This window comes from Eumetopias jubatus, unplaced genomic scaffold (assembly GCF_037043125.1).
Source record: "Eumetopias jubatus isolate StellerSeaLion01/CBP00866 unplaced genomic scaffold, mEumJub1_p1.0 scaffold_14, whole genome shotgun sequence".
Taxonomy (NCBI): Eukaryota; Metazoa; Chordata; class Mammalia; order Carnivora; family Otariidae; genus Eumetopias; species Eumetopias jubatus.
Window position 1 is genome coordinate 46,282,756 of NW_028274820.1, and position 18,858 is coordinate 46,301,613.

Below are 18,858 nucleotides of genomic sequence, written 5' to 3' on the forward strand. Positions count from 1 at the left end.
AAGTCAAAATATTTATCAAAACACAAACCTGTAATTATTTCTCTACCTACACTTGTCTGAAAGTATTAAAACAAAATTTCTGTTATTACCTATTATTTATATATTATACCATATAATGCTAATTTAAATATTTGAATAAGTATCACTTAGATCTTCCTGTGCATATTAAATATATATGATTAAGTCAGTCTCTCTTTAAGTCATTACAGCTCCTTCATCCTTACTACTTGTTTTCACTTTACTTGAAGATTTTACTGGATGATCAGATTAAAAACCCAAAAGGAGGGCGCCTGGGTGACTCAGTCAGTTAAGCATCCAACTTTTGATTTCAGCTCAGGTCATGATCAGGGTCATGAGATGGAGTCCCATGTCGGGCTCTGCACTCAGCAGGGAGTCTGCTTCTCTCTCTCTCTCTCTTTCCCTCTCTCCCTCCCCCTGCTAGTGTGCGCTCTCTAGCTCTCTAAAATAAATCTTTTTTTTTTATTATGTTCAGTTAGCCACTGTATAGTACATCAATAGTTTCTGATGTAGTGTTCAGTGATTCATTTGTTACATAAAACACCCAGTGCTCATCACAGCACATGCCCTCCTTAATATCCATCACCCTGTTACCCCCGACCCCCCCTCCGCTCTGAAACCCTCAGTTTGTTTCTTGGGGTCCATGGTCTCTCATGGTTCATCTCCCTCTCTGACTTCTCCCCCTACGTATTTCCCTCCCTTCCCCTATGGTCCTTCCTGCTATTGCTTATGTTCCACATACAAATGAAACCATATAATTGTCTTTCTCTGCTTGACCTCCTTCACTTAGGATAATCCCCTCCAGTACCATCCATATCGATGCAAATGGTGGGTATTCACAGTTTCTGATGGCTGAATAATATTCCATTGTATATATGGACCACATCTTCTTTATCCATTCATCTGTTGAAGCTCATCTCGACTCCTTCCACAATTTGGCTGTTGTGGACATTGCTGCTATGAACATTGGGTGCATGTGCCCCTTCTTTTCACTACATCTGTGTCTTTGGGGTAAATGCCTAGTAGCGCAATTGCTGGGTCGTAGGGTAGCTCTATTCTTAAATAACATCTTGAGGAACCTCCATACTGTTTTCCAGAGTGGCTGTACCAGCCTGCATTCCCACCAATGGTGTAAGAGGATTCCCCTTTCTCCGCATCCTCGCCAACATTTGTTGTTTCCTGTTTTCTTAATTTTTGCCATTCTAACTGGTGTAAGGTGGTATTTCATTGTGGTTTTGATTTGCATTTCCCTGATGGCTAGTGATGTTAAGCATTTTTTCATGTGTCCTTTTGGGACTTCATCAAGATAAAAACTTCTGCACAGCTAAGGAAACAGTCAACAAAACTAAGAGGCAGCCCATGGAATGGGAGAAGATATTTGCAAATGACTCTACAGATAAAGGGATGATATCCAAGATCTATGAAGAACTTCTCAAACTCAAAAAACAAATAGCCCAGTCAAAAAATGGGCAGAAAACATGAACAAACACTTCTCCGATGAAGACGTACAAATGGCTAGCAGACCCATGAATAAATAAATCTTTTAAAAAAACAAAACCAAAAACAAAAGGAGCTCCTTGTAGGTATCCTATCAAGTGTGCTCATGACTACATCAGCATATTTTCCTCCTAAATGTGCTTTTATTCTTATAAACTGGGTCCCCTAAATCAATTTCCTGTATTTTCTACTACTTACCTTCTAATTACACAATGATATCTTTATTGAAACTTCAATGAGTGTTCTTGAATGACAATTACATAACTGAAGTTACTGGAAAAATATATATTGTGCTGTGAATTAAAAAAATATGGTTCTTCAGTCTGGTAGTTCCTCAAATCATACAATACAAAGCTACCATAAGACCTAGAAATTTCATTCTTAAGTATATTTACGAGAAATGAAAAATATATGCCTACCCAAAAACTTGTACATGAGTGTTCATAGCAGCATTGTACATTATAGCCAAAAAAGAGGAAACAGCCCAAATATCCATCAAATGATGAATAAAATGTGGCATATATACACAATGGAATATTATTCAGCAATAAAAGGAAATGAAATACCAATACACAGTACTACATAGATGAACCCTGAAAACATGCTAAGTAAAATGAACAGTCACAAAAAACCAAACAAGGTTTAATTCCATTTGTTGGGAATGTCCAAAATAAGGAACTCTATAGAGACAGTAAGCAGATTAGTATCTGTCTAGGCCTGGGCCTGATAGGGAAGAACGGAGAATTCAAGCATGAGAGACTACTGGGTTCAGGATATTTTGGGGGTAATAAAAATGTTCTAAAATTGATTGTGATGATGGATACACAACTCTTATACACAATCAAGTTGCTAAACAAATGGCTCTGTGATAGCAATTCCAATATTCAGCATATGGCCAACCAAGAAAATTCATCTTAGTTATAATGATAGAGTACAAGAATCACTCCTCTAATTTCCACATTCTTCATTAAATCAAATTAATTTAGCTTCTGGATGATTCTATCAGGATAGGAAATTACTTAGAGAAGAATGTTCTTGAAATCTCTGAAAACTTGCATGATTTGAGACATCAAGATGTTCATGGTGCTGCAGTGCTTGACCACTCTATAGATTTATTCTCTTCTTCTGGAATTTTCACAGCTGAAGCAGTTCAAAGCCAGTTCTCTTATAAAACAAGCCAAAGGAACTGAAGAAGTTACATTAAAACTTGCACAGTGAGAGATAGGGAGTGAAATATAACTTAGCAACAGTCAAAGCTTTCCTTATGGATTATTTGATTCCATAAATCCAAATCCATTTTGATGACTTTCCCATTAGAGAGGTGTAGTCCCCACTGCAAACTGTCAGAAGAAGCTGTTTTATAGAGCAATTGAACCCTATGATCTTTGCTGCATTTCTGTGATTACATGCACCAGCCCAGGGCAGCAGATGCCTTTCTCCTTCTAGCTTCTTTCATTCCAGAAGGCCCCTTAACTAATGAGAACTAATGAAGCACAGCATGTAGGGAAGTGGAGGGAAATGTCAATATTAGCTGGAAACAGGACTGTTTAGACACTTCAATTTCATTTTGGCATTCCACATTTTCTTATGCAGTCATTCTCTAAAACTCGAAAAAGTATCTTTTTAATATTTTCCATCCTTCTATTTAAGCCTCAGATTTCTGAAGACCTCATATGATTGCCAAAGGCAGAGGTTGTAAACTAGGGCCCCATAATCCAACTGTGACTCACTAGATATTGTATGCGGTCAGCAGTGTTGTCCCTTATGATATTTTTTTAAAAGTGAACCCCATCTCTAAATGATGGCAGATGATTGACCTGGAGTAGGGTAAAGGAATGGTGTTCCTTCTTTGGTTGGCCAAGCCCACACAGAGAAGAATGAGCACAACCAGCCTCTACACCATGCCTGGTCCACTTCACTCATGTACGTTCTCTGTCACTCACCCCACCAGAGAAATACTACATAGGTGTAAGGTTTACTTCCTTTTACATTGGTCTAATCAAAACTGTAGAGAAAAAAAAAAAAACCAAATCACCCTTATATATAAACCTGAAAGAATACTCTACCTTTGAAATAACTATGTTTAATTATCATTACCTAAAGACAGCTTTCTAACAGGAAGTTTTCAGGGAGAATTATAATAGTTCATTTACAAAACTAACAACCTTCTAAAATTTGTCAAATCACATATGAACTAACATTTGCAAATATGTTTTGTATTTTATCCAACTAAAGAGACTTGGGATCCTAGATTCCATAAGTCAAACAAAAGCCAGGCTCCTTACTGTGTCCCGCTCAGCGCTGTTCTCCTATGGGCTCTCCATATAAACATTCACCCTTCTTCCTATCCCAACTCAACCCCAGTATTTTACGCCTCAGAACTTCTTAGTGTCCCTGAACACGTTCTATTTAATTTCTTCACACCAGCTCCACTTTGTCTAGAATTCTATCTCGCTATAGTCTTTGTCCATTTTGGAAGTTGTTTATTTTTCAAACTTGTGTTTTATGAAATCTTCCCTTCCTGTCTCCTTTGGCAGGACAATAAACCCTTTCTCTGTTCCACATATATTTATGTTTCTATTTTTGCAAAACATTACCCAGACAAGAATTACTTATTTACACATGACAGAGAACTTCAGGAGGGGGGGGGTCCATGTGATATTCACATTTGCTCCCCGGCACCGAGTTTGGTGTCAAAAAAGGCACTAAGTGCTTGCCAGTTTTACTTAAGTGAACTGATTGACACAAACATGAAGAAAAGGGTAACCAAACTCTGTGACTGGATTCCCTGAAGTTTGTGCAGTGTAGTGGCTCTGAGTGAACTACATTTCTTACAGGAAAAAAATATACATTTTATATAATAAATATACATAGTATAATACAATATATATGGTTTAGATAAGTGTGCATAACGTATGCACAAACAATATATAAAGATCTTCCTCCCTTTAGGATGGGGTTACACCCCAAAAAACCCATCTTAAGTTGAAAATACTGTAAACTGAAAATACATTTAATACACCTGTATTATATATGTATACATATTATATATATTATATATATATATATATACACACATAAAATACATATATATAAAAACAACAGTTAATACATATTATTCCATCTGGGTCTGTTACCAGTACTGCCTTATTGATAGCATAATCAATATAAACAATTTACAACAAATATTTTATATAAATGAGGTTCACGGATACACTGGCAAGCAGATGCTATTAGAAGGAAAGTACTTCTTGGAAATTTGTGCAGGCGCTTCAGGTTTAAGATATTGTTCAGGCACCAAAGTGGCCAACACAGGAAGATGGTTAGACATAAAAGAATCTGTAAGTTAGTGGAAGGTAATATAAGGACTTATATATTAAGGTATTTTATATGAGCGAGTTCTTGATGAGCATGAAGTTGGAAAATGAAATTTTCTAAAATAAAATGTTAACATAACTCTTTGTATATTTTAGTGAAACGTATTCATAATTGTTCACATTTTTAAAAGTCATCACTTTAGCATTCACTGTAACATTTGAGATGCTATAACTTCCATAATGCCAGATAAACTATGAAGTCCTGTGCAGTAATAGCCATGAATGACTGTGCTGTTTGCACATGCAGGCTATGCTGCATGTATTTAAGCATCTGGGTATGGATGCCTGTGTGTGCATGAGCATGCTGGGGATGATGCACTGAATTATTATTGTAATTCTGTCAGAAGCTTATAAATTATACATAAACTCTAGAGACTGTACAGATAAAACAGGTTGTAATAGGCATGTAACAGTTGAATATCACTCCTCCAAGTTGAGAAACATTTTAGTTTCTTACAGAGGATTTTGAAATCTGGAGGTGTATAAGTAGGATATTTACATATATGCATATACACATGCAGAGTGTCTACATCACACACACACACACACACACACACACACACACACACAGGACTATGTACTTCAGGAGAGGAAAGAGGACTTCGAGAGAGGATACCTCAACACTCACTGTACACTTCCTGCACCCTCTCACTCACAGCATCACAGAACAGGAAAGTCTTGCCAAGAATAATCTCAGGTGTTTCCACACAAAGGAATTTTGGAACACACAGACCCACTTAAAGAGTCACACCTCCAGCATTTCCTGCACGGCAACAATATGCACAATCCCAAGTAAAAATAAAACACTAAGGCAGAACGTCTCGGTATTTCTTAACTATACTTTGAACAACTCACCAAACAGCAGAGGTGAGGGCTGGGTAACTACGAACTGGCCCCGACAGCAGGGGAAAGCAGAAAAATGCCAGATGCAGAGAAGCGTGACATGCACATGCGGATCCAAGAAGGAAGAAGAATGAAAATGAAGAGAAAAAAAAGACTCCGATCCAGAGACAAATGATCTCTAAGAAGACCTTTGCGGTTCACACCTACAGTACAAGATGACATTTACTGAGCGCCAACATGAGCCAGACACCATCAAAGTGCTCTGCAGTTCTGTCTCAAGATAACCTTTAAAGTCATGTGAAGAGGGAGATACTAATATCATACATATGGCATGGCTGAGGGATGGAAGACACAGGGATTAGGGTTCATATTCTCAATAAATTACAAAATGAGGTCAAGATTCACATGTGGCTCAAAGTTGATTTTGGAACATTCCATTTTATTTATTACACACACAAATGCACATAAATATATATTTTACTACTTAGCAACCAGTACTTCTTTCATTTCAAGCTGTAGCTTCAATTCTTTTCAACTAATCTCTTTCACTGTCACGGGGAAGTAACTGAATAGAATGGATGGACTCCTCTGACATGTATAGTTGTGCTCTCTGATTTTGAGAGAGAAGACAAAAATAATCTTTAAATAGTGCAACCCGAATAGGCAATATATGTGTTCTGATGCCATTCTTTAGCAGGGACGTGACAAAACATACTGGCAAACACATCCATCTACAATACTCAGTATGTGCTGTTATTGCTACTGCGATGACAACCCAAGGGATAACTTTTTATCCAGACAGTGTGGCACAATTAGAAAGTCCTGCATTCACCCTATACCATGAGTTCAATGAGTACCACTATATAATCAATGTCTACGCTTGATACATTTGTTTAGGAAATTAATTTTCCCTCAAGCTCTCTATAGAGTCCTAGGTTAAGTACCTGGGTAGTACACTGTGTTTATACACACACACACTATCTCCTTTGGAGCCACTGTTCTACTTTCCCCATTCCGGGGGTGCTCAACACTCTGTGTCTGTGGAAAGGTTTGGGAGAGCGAGCTAAGTAGTAGGCTGCTTTGACAACTCGGTTCCCAGGCCCACTTACCAGGAGTTCAGAAGACTTCCTCTGTTTCCCAGAAATTCAGGAGGATATTTTGCCAGCCTCCAGGGAAGAGCAAGGAAAAGCAGATATGCAACTACGTGATTTACCAGACCCGAGTCAGCTAGAGACCCCGCACGTGTGTCGTGCACTTGAAAATCCCATAAGCTTGCCGGCTCCATTTAACCTTTAATATATCACACCGTTTTCTTCCTCTTCAAGATACTGTTTATCACTTCCAAACTCTCTCCCAAGGTGTTCCCTTCCTGGAGGAACAAAAGACAAAGTGTAGGCCCATCTCCGTGTATTGCTTATTTTCTACTTAATTTCCACGTGTATTTTCTCTTTATAAAATACTTGTTTTTAGCAGGAGTCCTAGCATCAGGGCAACAAGAAGTGGAGCACATGCAGCTAGACTGAAACTTCGACCTCTGTCACCTGAGGGTTCTGCTTGCCCTCGCTACTACTCACATGGTGGAAAGACTGTGGATCCCTTAGTGGAGAAGATATACACATGACAAGCAGAAGAAAAGATGATACTCAACACCACAGGTCATTAGAGACAAGAAAATGCAAGCAACGATGAGATACAACTATGGGCATTAAAATGGCTGAAATTCAAAATACCGACAGCACCAACAGAGACGTCGAGCGACATCCACTTTCATTCATTGCTGGTGGGAATGCACATGGTACAGCCACTGTGAAAGACAGTTTGGCAGTTCCTCACAAAATTAAACATTCTCTTTACCATATGATCCAGCAATTGCGCTCCTTGGTATTTACAAAAACGGAGATAAAAACATATCCACACAAAAAACCGGCACACAGATGTTTACATCTTGGAAGCAACCATGATGCCCTTCAATATGTAAATGGATAAACAAACTTTATTATATCCATAAAACAGTATATTATTCAGGGATAAAAAGAAATGAGATATCAAGCCATGAAAAGACACAGAAGAAACAAATGCATAATTACTAAGTGGAAGAAAAGGCTACATACTACACGGTTTCAACTACATGACATTCCCCCCCAAAAAAAGAACAAGTATGGAGACATAAAAGGGTAAAAAGATGAGCGGTTACCAGAGATTTGGGAGGACAGAGGAATGGGTTGAGGGATGAATAGATGAAGCACAGAGGATTTGGGGGGGGGGGGTGAAACTACTCTGTATAATCCTATAATGGTGGATACACATATTAGCGGATATATGCCTTCATGTATTTGTCCAAAACCATAGAATGTATGAGAGTAGCTGAACCCTAATATAAACTATGGATTTTAAGTAATAATAATGGATCAATACTGGCTCATCAATGGTGCACATGTACCACACTGATGCAAGATGTCAATAATAGGGAGAAATGGGGGGAAGAATGAGAGGTATATGGCAACTCTGTACTTTCTTTTTTGTAAACCTACAACTGTTCAAAAAATAAAGCCTATTAAAAATAATTTTTAAAAGAATAATCTTTAAAAGATGATTTGTCTGTTTTCACATTTCTTCCTTTGTTGTGTTGCTCTCTTAAAATCTTACATTCTCCCCAAGTCGTTATAGCCATGCAGAGCTTCTTCTGAATTTACAGAAATCACTCACTAAGTTCTATATGGACTATCTCTCTCTGACGGCTCCCGGGACATAGAGTCTCCCCCTTCAACATTACCCAATTACATGGTCATTTGAAAATTATTGTCCATATAAAGAAGCACATTTGTGCCTTTTCTCCATATCTCCTTATTTATTTCTTCATAGCATAACTATGATACAGTAAAAATGATACCCTAGAGATTATGATTTCACCTGGTAAACTATGCAAAATATCAATTAGTGCAATAGTTCTTCTGGAAATTGAAAGGGCATCCTTTTGGTTAGGTCCTGTTATATATCAGAAGCAGTAGATTACTTTTTAGTATCACTGTTTTCAGTTCTGCCATGTTTCCTCTACTCTTTCCCAACATGTTTTTAATTGTTCTATCACTTCCCCTAAATATTGTTTTTCTTATTGCTTGGGCACCCTAGGATTAAATGCAAACTCCTTTATTTTTCATCATTTTAATGCATTCTAAAGCATCAAGTATAAAGTGCTGATAAAAAAAATAGAAAAAAAATTCTACCTTATGACTCATTGGCACCTCTATCTCACACTCTATGATGTTCTGTTTCTCTAAGGTGAGAAAACAAAATCAGAGTTTAAGTAACTTGACCAGTCAGGGAGAGGCAGATTTAAACAATGGTTTCCGATCCCATAGTCTGTGTGCTTTCAATTCCCCAGTGCTGTCCCCCTTATAATTTGTTGGAATATCTAGCACTTAACTGTATCATTTTGTAATTTCTACTATATTTACAAAAAAAAAAAAAAAAGAATGCTTGCAAGAAAGCTAATGCACATTACTGGACTTGTTCCAGGTCATTACAATTAAGTAGCCATTGTATTATACAAGAGAATAACAGCAATAATAAAAACTGCTATTCACTGAAGTTCTCATATATATCAAACTCCACCAGAACAGTACATATGCTACCATATTTAATTAAACCTCAGAAAACCTCTATATAATACATATTATTTATCTGTATTAGAAATGAAAGGAAAAGATCCAGGGAGATGAAATAATTTAATAATATGGATAAAATACAAGTATTGTGATCCATGTTACTCTGGATTGACACTGATGCCCATACTCTGTCCACTCTGCTCCAACCCTATTTTCCATTTAATGAGCAAACTGTGTCACATTCCAAATTAGGCAAAACTGAAGTACAAAGCACTTTTACCTGGATAATGCCAGCCTCATGTTACTACTACCTGGAATGACATCCCTCTCTCCTTTCTTATTTAATGAATGGTAGGATTAGGATTAATATTTTTCCATGTGCATTACAGAATATTTTATATTAAGACAAGTACATGAAAGAAAATAAAAGGATAATACTTATTTTTATTTTATATTGAAGAAGTAAGGGATTATTTTACGTACAGTTAACTTCGTAAAGGACACAGTGATTGTTGTTAAAAGTATTGCCTTGCACTGGATGAACTTAGTTCAAAAGTGTTTAACGTGAGAAGTAATTTCCTTGAGAGAAAACACACACCTATAAATACCCTAATCACCTGAATTCTGAGCAAGGGCTAGTGTGCAACTATTTCTTGGATTTCAATGTAAGTTCATTGTTAGAAATATTAATTCAATTTGGGACTATACCAAAATTAAAATCTTTTGCACAGTGAAGGAAATCATCAGCAAAATGAAAAGCCAACCTTTGAATGGGAGAAGATATTTGCAAATGATATATCTGATAAGAAATTAATAACCAAAATATATAAAGAACTTGTATAACTTGATACCAAAAAACCACAGATAACTGATTAAAATGGGCAGAGGACCTGAATAAACATTTTTCCAAAGACGACATATCAAGAGGGCAAACAGACATACGAAAAGATGCTCAAAATCATTAATTATCAAGGAAATGCAAGTCAAAACTACTATGAGATATCACTTTATACCTGTATCTCACTATATAGTGAGATATCACTATATACAGAATGGCTAGAACCAAAGAGACAAGAAACAATGAGTATTGGTGAGAAGGTGGAGAAAAAGGAACCCTCATGTATGGTTGGTGGAAATGTAAATTGGTACAGACACTGTGGAAAACACTATGGAGATTCTTCAAAAAATTAAAAAGAGAACTACCATATGATCCAGCAATTCCTCTACTGGGTATTTACCCAAAGAACACAAAAACACTAAATCAGAAAGATATAACAACCCCTATGTTTATTGCAGCATTATTTACAATAGCCAAAATATGGAAGCAACTCAAGTGTCTATGAACAAAGTGTATATGTGTGTGTGTGTATGTGTGTATATAGACACACACAATGGAATTTTACTGAGCCATAAAAAGGATGAGATCTTGCCATTTGTCAAAACCTGGATGGACCTAGAGGGTAATATGCTAAGTGAAATAAGTCAGAGAAAGACAAATGCCATATGATTTCACTCATATGTAGAATCTTAAAAAACAAAACAAGTGAATAAACAAAAACAGAAAGCAGAAACAGACCCATAAATACAGAGAACAAAGTGATGGTTGCCAGAGGGGAGGGCGTTAATGGATGGACAAAATGGTGAAGGAGAGTGGGAGATACAGGCTTCTAGTTCTGGAATGAATAAATCATGAGAATAAAAGGTACAGCCTAGGTAATATAGTCAATGGTGTCATAATGCGTTGTATGGTACAGATGGTAGCTACACTTGTGGTGAACCTAGCCTATATAAATCTGTCAAATCACTGTATTATACAACTGAAACTAATCTAACATGGTACATCAACCATACATCAATTAAAAAATAATAAATTCAGGGCGCCTGGGTGGCTCAGTTGGTTAAGCAACTGCCTTCAGCTCAGGTCATGATCTTGGAGTCCTGGGATCGAGTCCCACATCGGGCTCCCTGCTCAGTGGGGGGTCTGCTTCTCCCTCTGGAGCTCTTCCCTCTCGTGCTGTCTCTCATTCTCTCTCTCTCTCTCAAATAAATAAAATCTTTAGAAAATAATAATAATAAATTCAATGACTTCATTAAGACCTTTCTGAAAATATCTGTGACAGAAATTGATAGAAGTTGGAGGTATTCACGATTTTCTGTCCTACTCATGTTAAGTCAATCACATTTTATTCAATGCATTGATACTCTTAATTTAGAATTGCCAGGTAAATATTATTAGTCATAATTATTACTGAAAAAAATTCCACATTCTAGAATATTAAAGAATGAAAAACTAACCCTTACCAGTAATTATCTTCCAATAATAAGTGCTTTACCTCTGAGTGTATGAAATGTTTTTCAATTATTCACACAAAGACAAGCTACCTTTCAAAATAAATATGACAAAGAACTGTTAAAACATTTAACTTTTTCATTTTAATAAATATTTTTAATATATTCTGGGGTTGTCACTATTTAAAAGCAGCAGAGTAGTGATTTAAACACCTCTGGGTTATTTGACTTTATCAATATTATACCTTTTCCATTATCTTATTATTCAAATAAGTTTATATCTCTACCACTCCAGTTAAAACATCCTTTTCCCAAAACACTTAAATATCTTACCAATTCTCCCTTTTACTTGATCATTTCTGAACTATTTCATAATTCTTTCCAGTCTTTCAGAAAATGTCTTACACTTTTTACCACCATCCCCTTCAGAAAACATCTTCCATTTAGCACATATTGCCATTTTCCTCGGACCTTTTCCGAGCACACTTTCTCTGACTCTTGCATTGGTTTCTCTCTGACAGTGGCCTTTTAAATCTCAGTACTCTCTGTGAAGTATCCTGGCCCCTCTTTTCAGTATTTCTCTTCTTTTAATGATCTCTGCAACTACCATGCTCTGAAATAGCATACATTTATTGAGTTCCAAGCCTACACTTTCAGCCTAACTCTTTCTCCTAAACTACCCATCCACTCACTAGTTCTCCCATTAGATTTATTCATCTGAATGGATTACTACCTCAAGCTTAGTATAGCTAAATTAAATTGATATTCTTCTTCTCTAACCCCAGGAAACCTGCTCTTCCTTCTTTCACAGTCTTGGTCTCAAGTAACTGGGTGCAGATATGATGGAGATCTTCATGGGATGACTTCCTCCTCTCCTTGGCACAGAGTTCCCTATACTCTAAAGCTGAATAATACTTCTGCAGTGTGACCCCCAGCCCTCCTCTATTCACTCTTCACTTCTATGGTCCTAGATCTTTTCCCCTTTGCCTCTCAGTCCCTCTCCTTACTGACCTCCCAGCCTCTTCACTTCTCTCTCTCCATTCTGGCCCAAGAATACGTCAATCCTCTGGAAAAAGCTTCCAACAGTTTCTACTCGCTTAGACGTTAAGCTCCAGACTCTTTACCAAAGTTTGAAGGTTTTCTTACAATCCTCCCCAACCCATCAAATTGGCATTATACCCATTCATTCCCACCAAAGATCCTAGACCAGACTTGCAGTACTTTCAAGATCTAAGAATGTTGTTGTGCCTTTCATTTTCATTTTCTCTCTTCCTTCTGCTTGAAATGGACCTCCATGTCTCCCAGAGGGGAAAAAAAATGGAGCTCTCACCTTTCAAAATCCCAATATTAACTCCTCTTTAAAACTCTCCACAGCCCCCTGTGGAGAAGTACCATATGATCCAGCAATTCCACTGGATGTCAGCTACACAACATCCCTGCTGTCAGTGTTTTGTTCATGAGAATGGTACACCAGGTTGTAATTGTATATTTACAGTATTGTTCAATTGTTAATTTCTTGAAGGAAGGGATGACAATATCCTAGTCAGCCTGGACCTCACTGACTTCATGTAACTCATACAGTGAGTCCTCAATAACTTTGTGTTGTGAGTCGACTTAAAAAAACTTTCATATAATATATACTTTAAACTTTCATATTCTATACATTACATATCACATATCATGTATTATAGACCTTATGTATTATGTACATATATATATTACATGTATATCCACATGTTAATAAACTATGTATACATACGCATATGTGTATTTATGGTGTAGGTACGTGCAGACGTATAGACACATATCAGACATGTTAGGGCTGAAAAGGTCCTTAGATATCATCTTTTCTAATCAATGAATATTACAAACTCAGAAACCAAGAACCAAAGTCACTAAATGACTTGGGCAATGCTCTGCAGCTTGTTAGTGATTGACACAGTGTTAGAGCTCCTGTCCTAGCTCCTCATCCAGTATACCTTTTACTACACCCCTGTAATTCAATGATCTGACCAATAGTGTAACTCCCTATAATCTGCTGTACCAAGACCAAGCGTATTCCATTGAAACAGACATCCTGGATGGTCTCACCTCATTTTCTCTCTCAGTTCTTTTTCTGACTCTTTATTTTCATCAAGTGATATACACTTAATGATTCTTTCACCTCTACATTTTCATTTCTAGTCTACCCCTCTCCTTTAAATATTCTCTTGTTCTTCTGATAACAACTCTCAGTTTCTTTATACAAATAGTAAAGCCTAAGCCTCCTTTCCCCCTGGAAAAAAAAAATAAAGAGGTCATTATTTTCCTCTCCAGCTTAATTAATTTTTTCCACCAAATCAAGGACCACGATCACAGGGATGCCATTATCAGCTTCAGCATGCTAGCTTATATTTGCACATGCACATAACTTTGACATTTACAGATTACTTTCTCATAACTCACTCATTCAATCCTCATAACACTATGAATGGTCAGAAGATGGTATCATCACATTTATATGCAGCTGAGAAAACTAGGGGTCAAAAGTTAAGTGAACTGCCAACGTTCCTACAGCTAGCAAGAGCTGGAACTGGTTACTGGAACCAAGGTCTCCATATCCTTGCTCCTGAGAGTTTTCCACTATTTTAAACGATTTACTGGCTGTGTTCCCACCATGACATTTAGGTTGACATATATTGGCACCTGAGACACTGCACAGTGAATGTTGCCTAGACTCTTCTTCAATCTGAATTACTGCTTGGCTTTTCTTACTTTAACAGCACAAATTTCAACCAGGCAAGTACTACTTTGCCCAACACTTACCTGAGAAGCTCTTACCAAGCATTCAAATAATACCATTTAATTGTAAATTATAGTTTGATTATTGTTCATTGTTATGACCGAGCCTTTGAAAAGTGAAATCATGGGTTTAGCTAAATTAGAGAAGGTCTTCAACTCTTGGTTTTAAATTGAAATGAATTAATATGATATTAAACTCCGAGTGTTAACAAGAATGGCTAATGCTAACATCCACATGGCTTTTCTAAAAGTGTGTGTGATATTTCTTGCAACATCTGAGGACAAATCAGGGCTTGTAACAAATTTCTGTTGAATCTGCTAAGTTGCTGGATAGATGCAACTTCTTTAAAATTTCAGAATATCGGTGTAATTGTAGAGTAAACTAATCTGTCTCTGCAGCAGGGGGCTACAGACAGCTAAAGGCAGGAAAGAGACCCACTCTGTAACTTGTTTGCAATCCCATGACAAATACATCTTTTCCCTCCTTTCTATTGCAGCCTCCTCTTAATGGTTAGGTATTGCTAAGAAACTCTTAATTTATCCCTACTCCTAAGCAATAGGAATAACGCGTCTCACTTCATTCCTAAAAACATGCCAAGTTTCAGGTCTGCTGAAGAATTCTCCTCGTCCTTGGGGGGGGGGGGGGCGGGGAGAGCGACTAGAGAAAGGGGAGTAATTCCTCACTTGGTATTGTTTTCCTGCCTGTCACTGTCCCACCAGGACCTCTAGTAGGCACTTTGCCTGGAGGTTCGGAGGCACAATTAGTTGCTGCTTTTGTTAGTTGGTTGAAAACAAAGCAGAAGAATTCCCAAGGCAGGAAAAGTTTAAACCTAAACATCCTTAAAACTGTGCACTTTAAAAATCGCGCAATTCACTCGTTAAGATTGGTCTTTACACCCTCTCCGCGAGCTCACTGGAGCCCCCACTTGCCTTTAACTGTTAGAACTACCCTCGCTTGGCTTGTTTCCACGTGTCCCACATATCACAAAGCTCTACTTAAATTCAACTCTATACCCACATATATCATGGCCCCGAGCAAACTGCCTCAAGACAGAATACAGACCGGCTCTAAGCTGTGTGCCTGTTCTTTGCTGGAAATATATTTAAGAAACTCCTAGTAGAATGAAAACCAAGAGGTTAAAAATGCACTTCCTTATAAAAGTGCAGGGTTGGTTGTGCTCATTAACTACAGAGCTGCGAGAGAAATATCATTCCGGTGACTCACGAATGCTTCTTGGTTGGTAGGTTTTTCTTTCCTAACAGCATCGGACATGACCCACTTTGCTTCCGAGTAACCGTACTTTTTACCTTAGGCTCCCAGGACACGCGGGCTCTCAAGAAGCACAGGGGTCCCTGCTGAAGCCCAGCAGTTTTGTAACATGGACCCAGACGTGAAGATGAGAGGAAGGGAGAACTCTGTCCCACTTACCGGTCTTCCACAGATACAGGGTGGGTGCCCCAGCCTCGCCTTGAGCCGCAGCCCCGCAGGCTCCCGGGCGCAGCAGCAGCAGCAGGAGCAGCCGCGGCAGCGGCAGGACGCCCCGGCGCGGGCCCGCAGCGCCTGGGCTCCCGGACGCCGAGCGCCTCGCTCGCAGCCCCATGCCGCCCGCAGCCGCTCCAGCGTCCGGATCCGGAACGCGGGTGGCAGGCAATTTTTCCTTGCGCTCACACCGTCTTCCCGAGCAGTACAGAAAGCAAAGCGCTTTCCTGCTATTGTTCGTTTCAGATGAAAAGGAGGGAAAGCGCGTTTAACACCCGGGAACAATAGCGTCCGCGGTGGCCGCGGTGGCTGCCGCCGCCTCCGCCGCTGGCGGGGATGCTGCTGCGGCTGCCATTCCGCGCAGAGTGGCAGGTCCTAGCGGAGAGGGAGGCAGCCGTCCGCAGGCGGCCCCAGCTGACTGAGCAGGTCCTCGAGGTCTGGGAGGCAGCGCAACCCGGTCGTCGCCAGCTGGAGAGAGAGGAGGGGGGCGTGAGCCGAAAAGCAGCGAGAGGGGGCTGGAGGCAGGAGGCGGCGAGAGCGCCAGGGCAAGAAAGGAAGGAGCGAAAGGGAGAGGGGGCACCGGGATCCAGCACGCCCGCCCAAAGAATTCCCTTGCACATGGTGCGATGAAATATGTTTGGAAGGATACACCAATAAAAAAGAATCATCACCCGACAGGCTTCAGCATGACAAATAACAGGCATTGAAATTCATCGTCATCCAAGGAGTCAAACGCTGGATCTAGGGGCATGCTATTCTTCGTGTGTATTTACACAAAGCATCAGTGTTTATAATTTGTTTTTAAGCCGTGGCTTCTGAATTACTTTCCGTGGGGAGCAGTATTTATGATCAGATGCGAAAACCATAGTCGAAGAGCAGAATTGTTTACTTGCTGTTGAAATGCCTTTGAACACTTTCCTAAATGTTGTGTTTCTTTTTAACTTAATCTGTTCTCAATAGAAGTATGAACAGTACTGACCCTAACTGTGACAAATCAAAGCACATTATCTTTTAAGGTCTTTAAAATCGAAATAGTATTTAATTAGCATTCACAATGCTAATCTAGTTACTTGGATAAAATTTTATAAAAGCAAATCATAAAATTTTATTTCAAATATGCAGTAAATAAAAGTGCTGTCCCTTAATCTGTTTCTGTCAAAAAAATATGCTACCTTTAAGTATCCACAGAGTTGTGAGTAAAATTAAAGGGAAAATTGGGTTTCCATTACTTGGGTATCTCCAAATCTGTACATTCCTTACTTAAAAATCCTGGACACTAATTTCCCTGAACTCTTGCTGTAGAAAAATGCCTTTCATAATCTAAATAACCTAATGTTTTGGGGTCTTTTGTTCTTTGTGGTTTTACTTTCTTAAACCATACACAATAAAGGAATGTGTGAGAAATCAGGCAATGCTTTGCCCTTTCTCTTTCTCTCTTTCCCTCAGTGATAACCTTTTATTAATTCATTTTCTAGTAAAGCTAAAATAATAAGGCATTTAGCCAATTAAAAAGTCAGCAAACAGAAAGCCAAAGAAAACTCTCCACATCCGGTCAGCAATACTTGGCCAAAGAAAATTTAAAAAGCAGGAAAACCACTCTTTAGGACTTTACTCCAACAACACAGCCAACCCAAGAGTTTAAAATGAGGAAACTACCATTTCTGAAAGAGGAAACCTTCCATAAAGCTCTCCTGGGACGCCTGCCGTTTTGCAGATCATTCCAGACACAGCCCTTCTGCATGCATTAGATTAAAAGCAGGTTTGATGAAATAATTCCCAGGTCCTGCCTGTTTAAGTATTCTGACATCAGAGGAAATTAGCAATGTTTAAGGTTGCAAATTCGGTCTTTGTTTACTTTCCACTCTGTTAGGCCTCTAAGAGGGAATTAAAAGCTCAGAAAGTCCTAGCTCTGTGAGTCGGTGATTAGGAGAGATAAACTAGTGTGGATTACTATTCCTTCACTGGTTTAAAACAAAAACAAAAAAACAGGCAACAATCAAAAGATTATAGATTGATAAGGGATACCAAGGAAGCCTGATCCTAACAAATGTATGGTTCCCTAAAGGAGCATTTGAACAGTTACACCAAAGAAGAACATAGAACCTGCTACGGTTTCCTCAGTTCTGTCCTCTTAGGGCAAACTCCACAGGACACTCTGCAATGGCACTGCTCTCCTATCCTGGTTGTCTTTCCTTCTCAGCTACTGTCAGAGCCTTTCCGGTTTACCCTGAAATCCTTCAACTCCAGCGCAAGGAAGATTGCAAGCTGGAAGTACTGTGTTCATAAGAGCCCAATTTAAGCATTCTTAGGAAGTCCCAAACCAATTCACCAAGTAGAAACTCATTATGTAACAGAAGACAGAGAATCTAAAGTCAAGTTAGTACAATTTAATGTGCAGCATAATTAGCCCTTCAAGAAGCCATCAGATGCTACACTTAACAGCTTACTGTCAAAAGGAAATTTAAGAGTCTGATGTTTGTATTTATCTATGATTGTATAATAATTACTCATCTGGTCAAGAGTTTAAACATTATAGCTACAAGTTCAAGCATTATATATTAAGAGCCAGGAACCATTTCTAAGTCAATAATTTACTGCCATTTAATACACAACTAGGGTGAGTATTCTACAGCGGTGTTTGAAAATAGCCCACAATTTGTTTCCTCCTCTAATTTCAATTTATGCAAGGCTTAAGGGTCACACACAAACACATACACATGCCCAATCAGTTAGTAGTAAAGACGTCTCTGGACAAGGTGACAGAAACTGAGTCATGCCAGCATTTGTCTCCACAACTACCACGTATCTGTTCTATAACAAGGCCATTAGTGCACTAGAGGACAAAAATATATGGGTCTCTGAGGAGACAGATGTGAAATATATATTCAGATACATGTTCCTTTGTGAGAGCTAAAGTGTCCAGTTGGAGAAATCCTATCAATAAAACTGATGGACAGCAAGACATAGC

At 38.6% G+C, this 18,858-nt stretch overlaps 1 protein-coding gene across 3 annotated transcripts in view; it reads right to left on the reverse strand.

Annotated features, from left to right (window-relative positions):
- Window positions 1-16,011, reverse strand: part of THSD7A (thrombospondin type 1 domain containing 7A) — a 425,464-nt gene extending 409,453 nt beyond the window's left edge. For all 3 annotated transcript variants that reach the window (XM_088018343.1, XM_028119633.2, XM_088018342.1), the window contains exon 1: window positions 15,840-16,011. In XM_088018343.1, coding sequence (XP_087874469.1) covers window positions 15,840-16,011 — 172 coding nt within the window. The remainder of the gene's footprint in view (window positions 1-15,839) is intronic.
- Window positions 16,012-18,858: the final 2,847 nt, after the last annotated feature.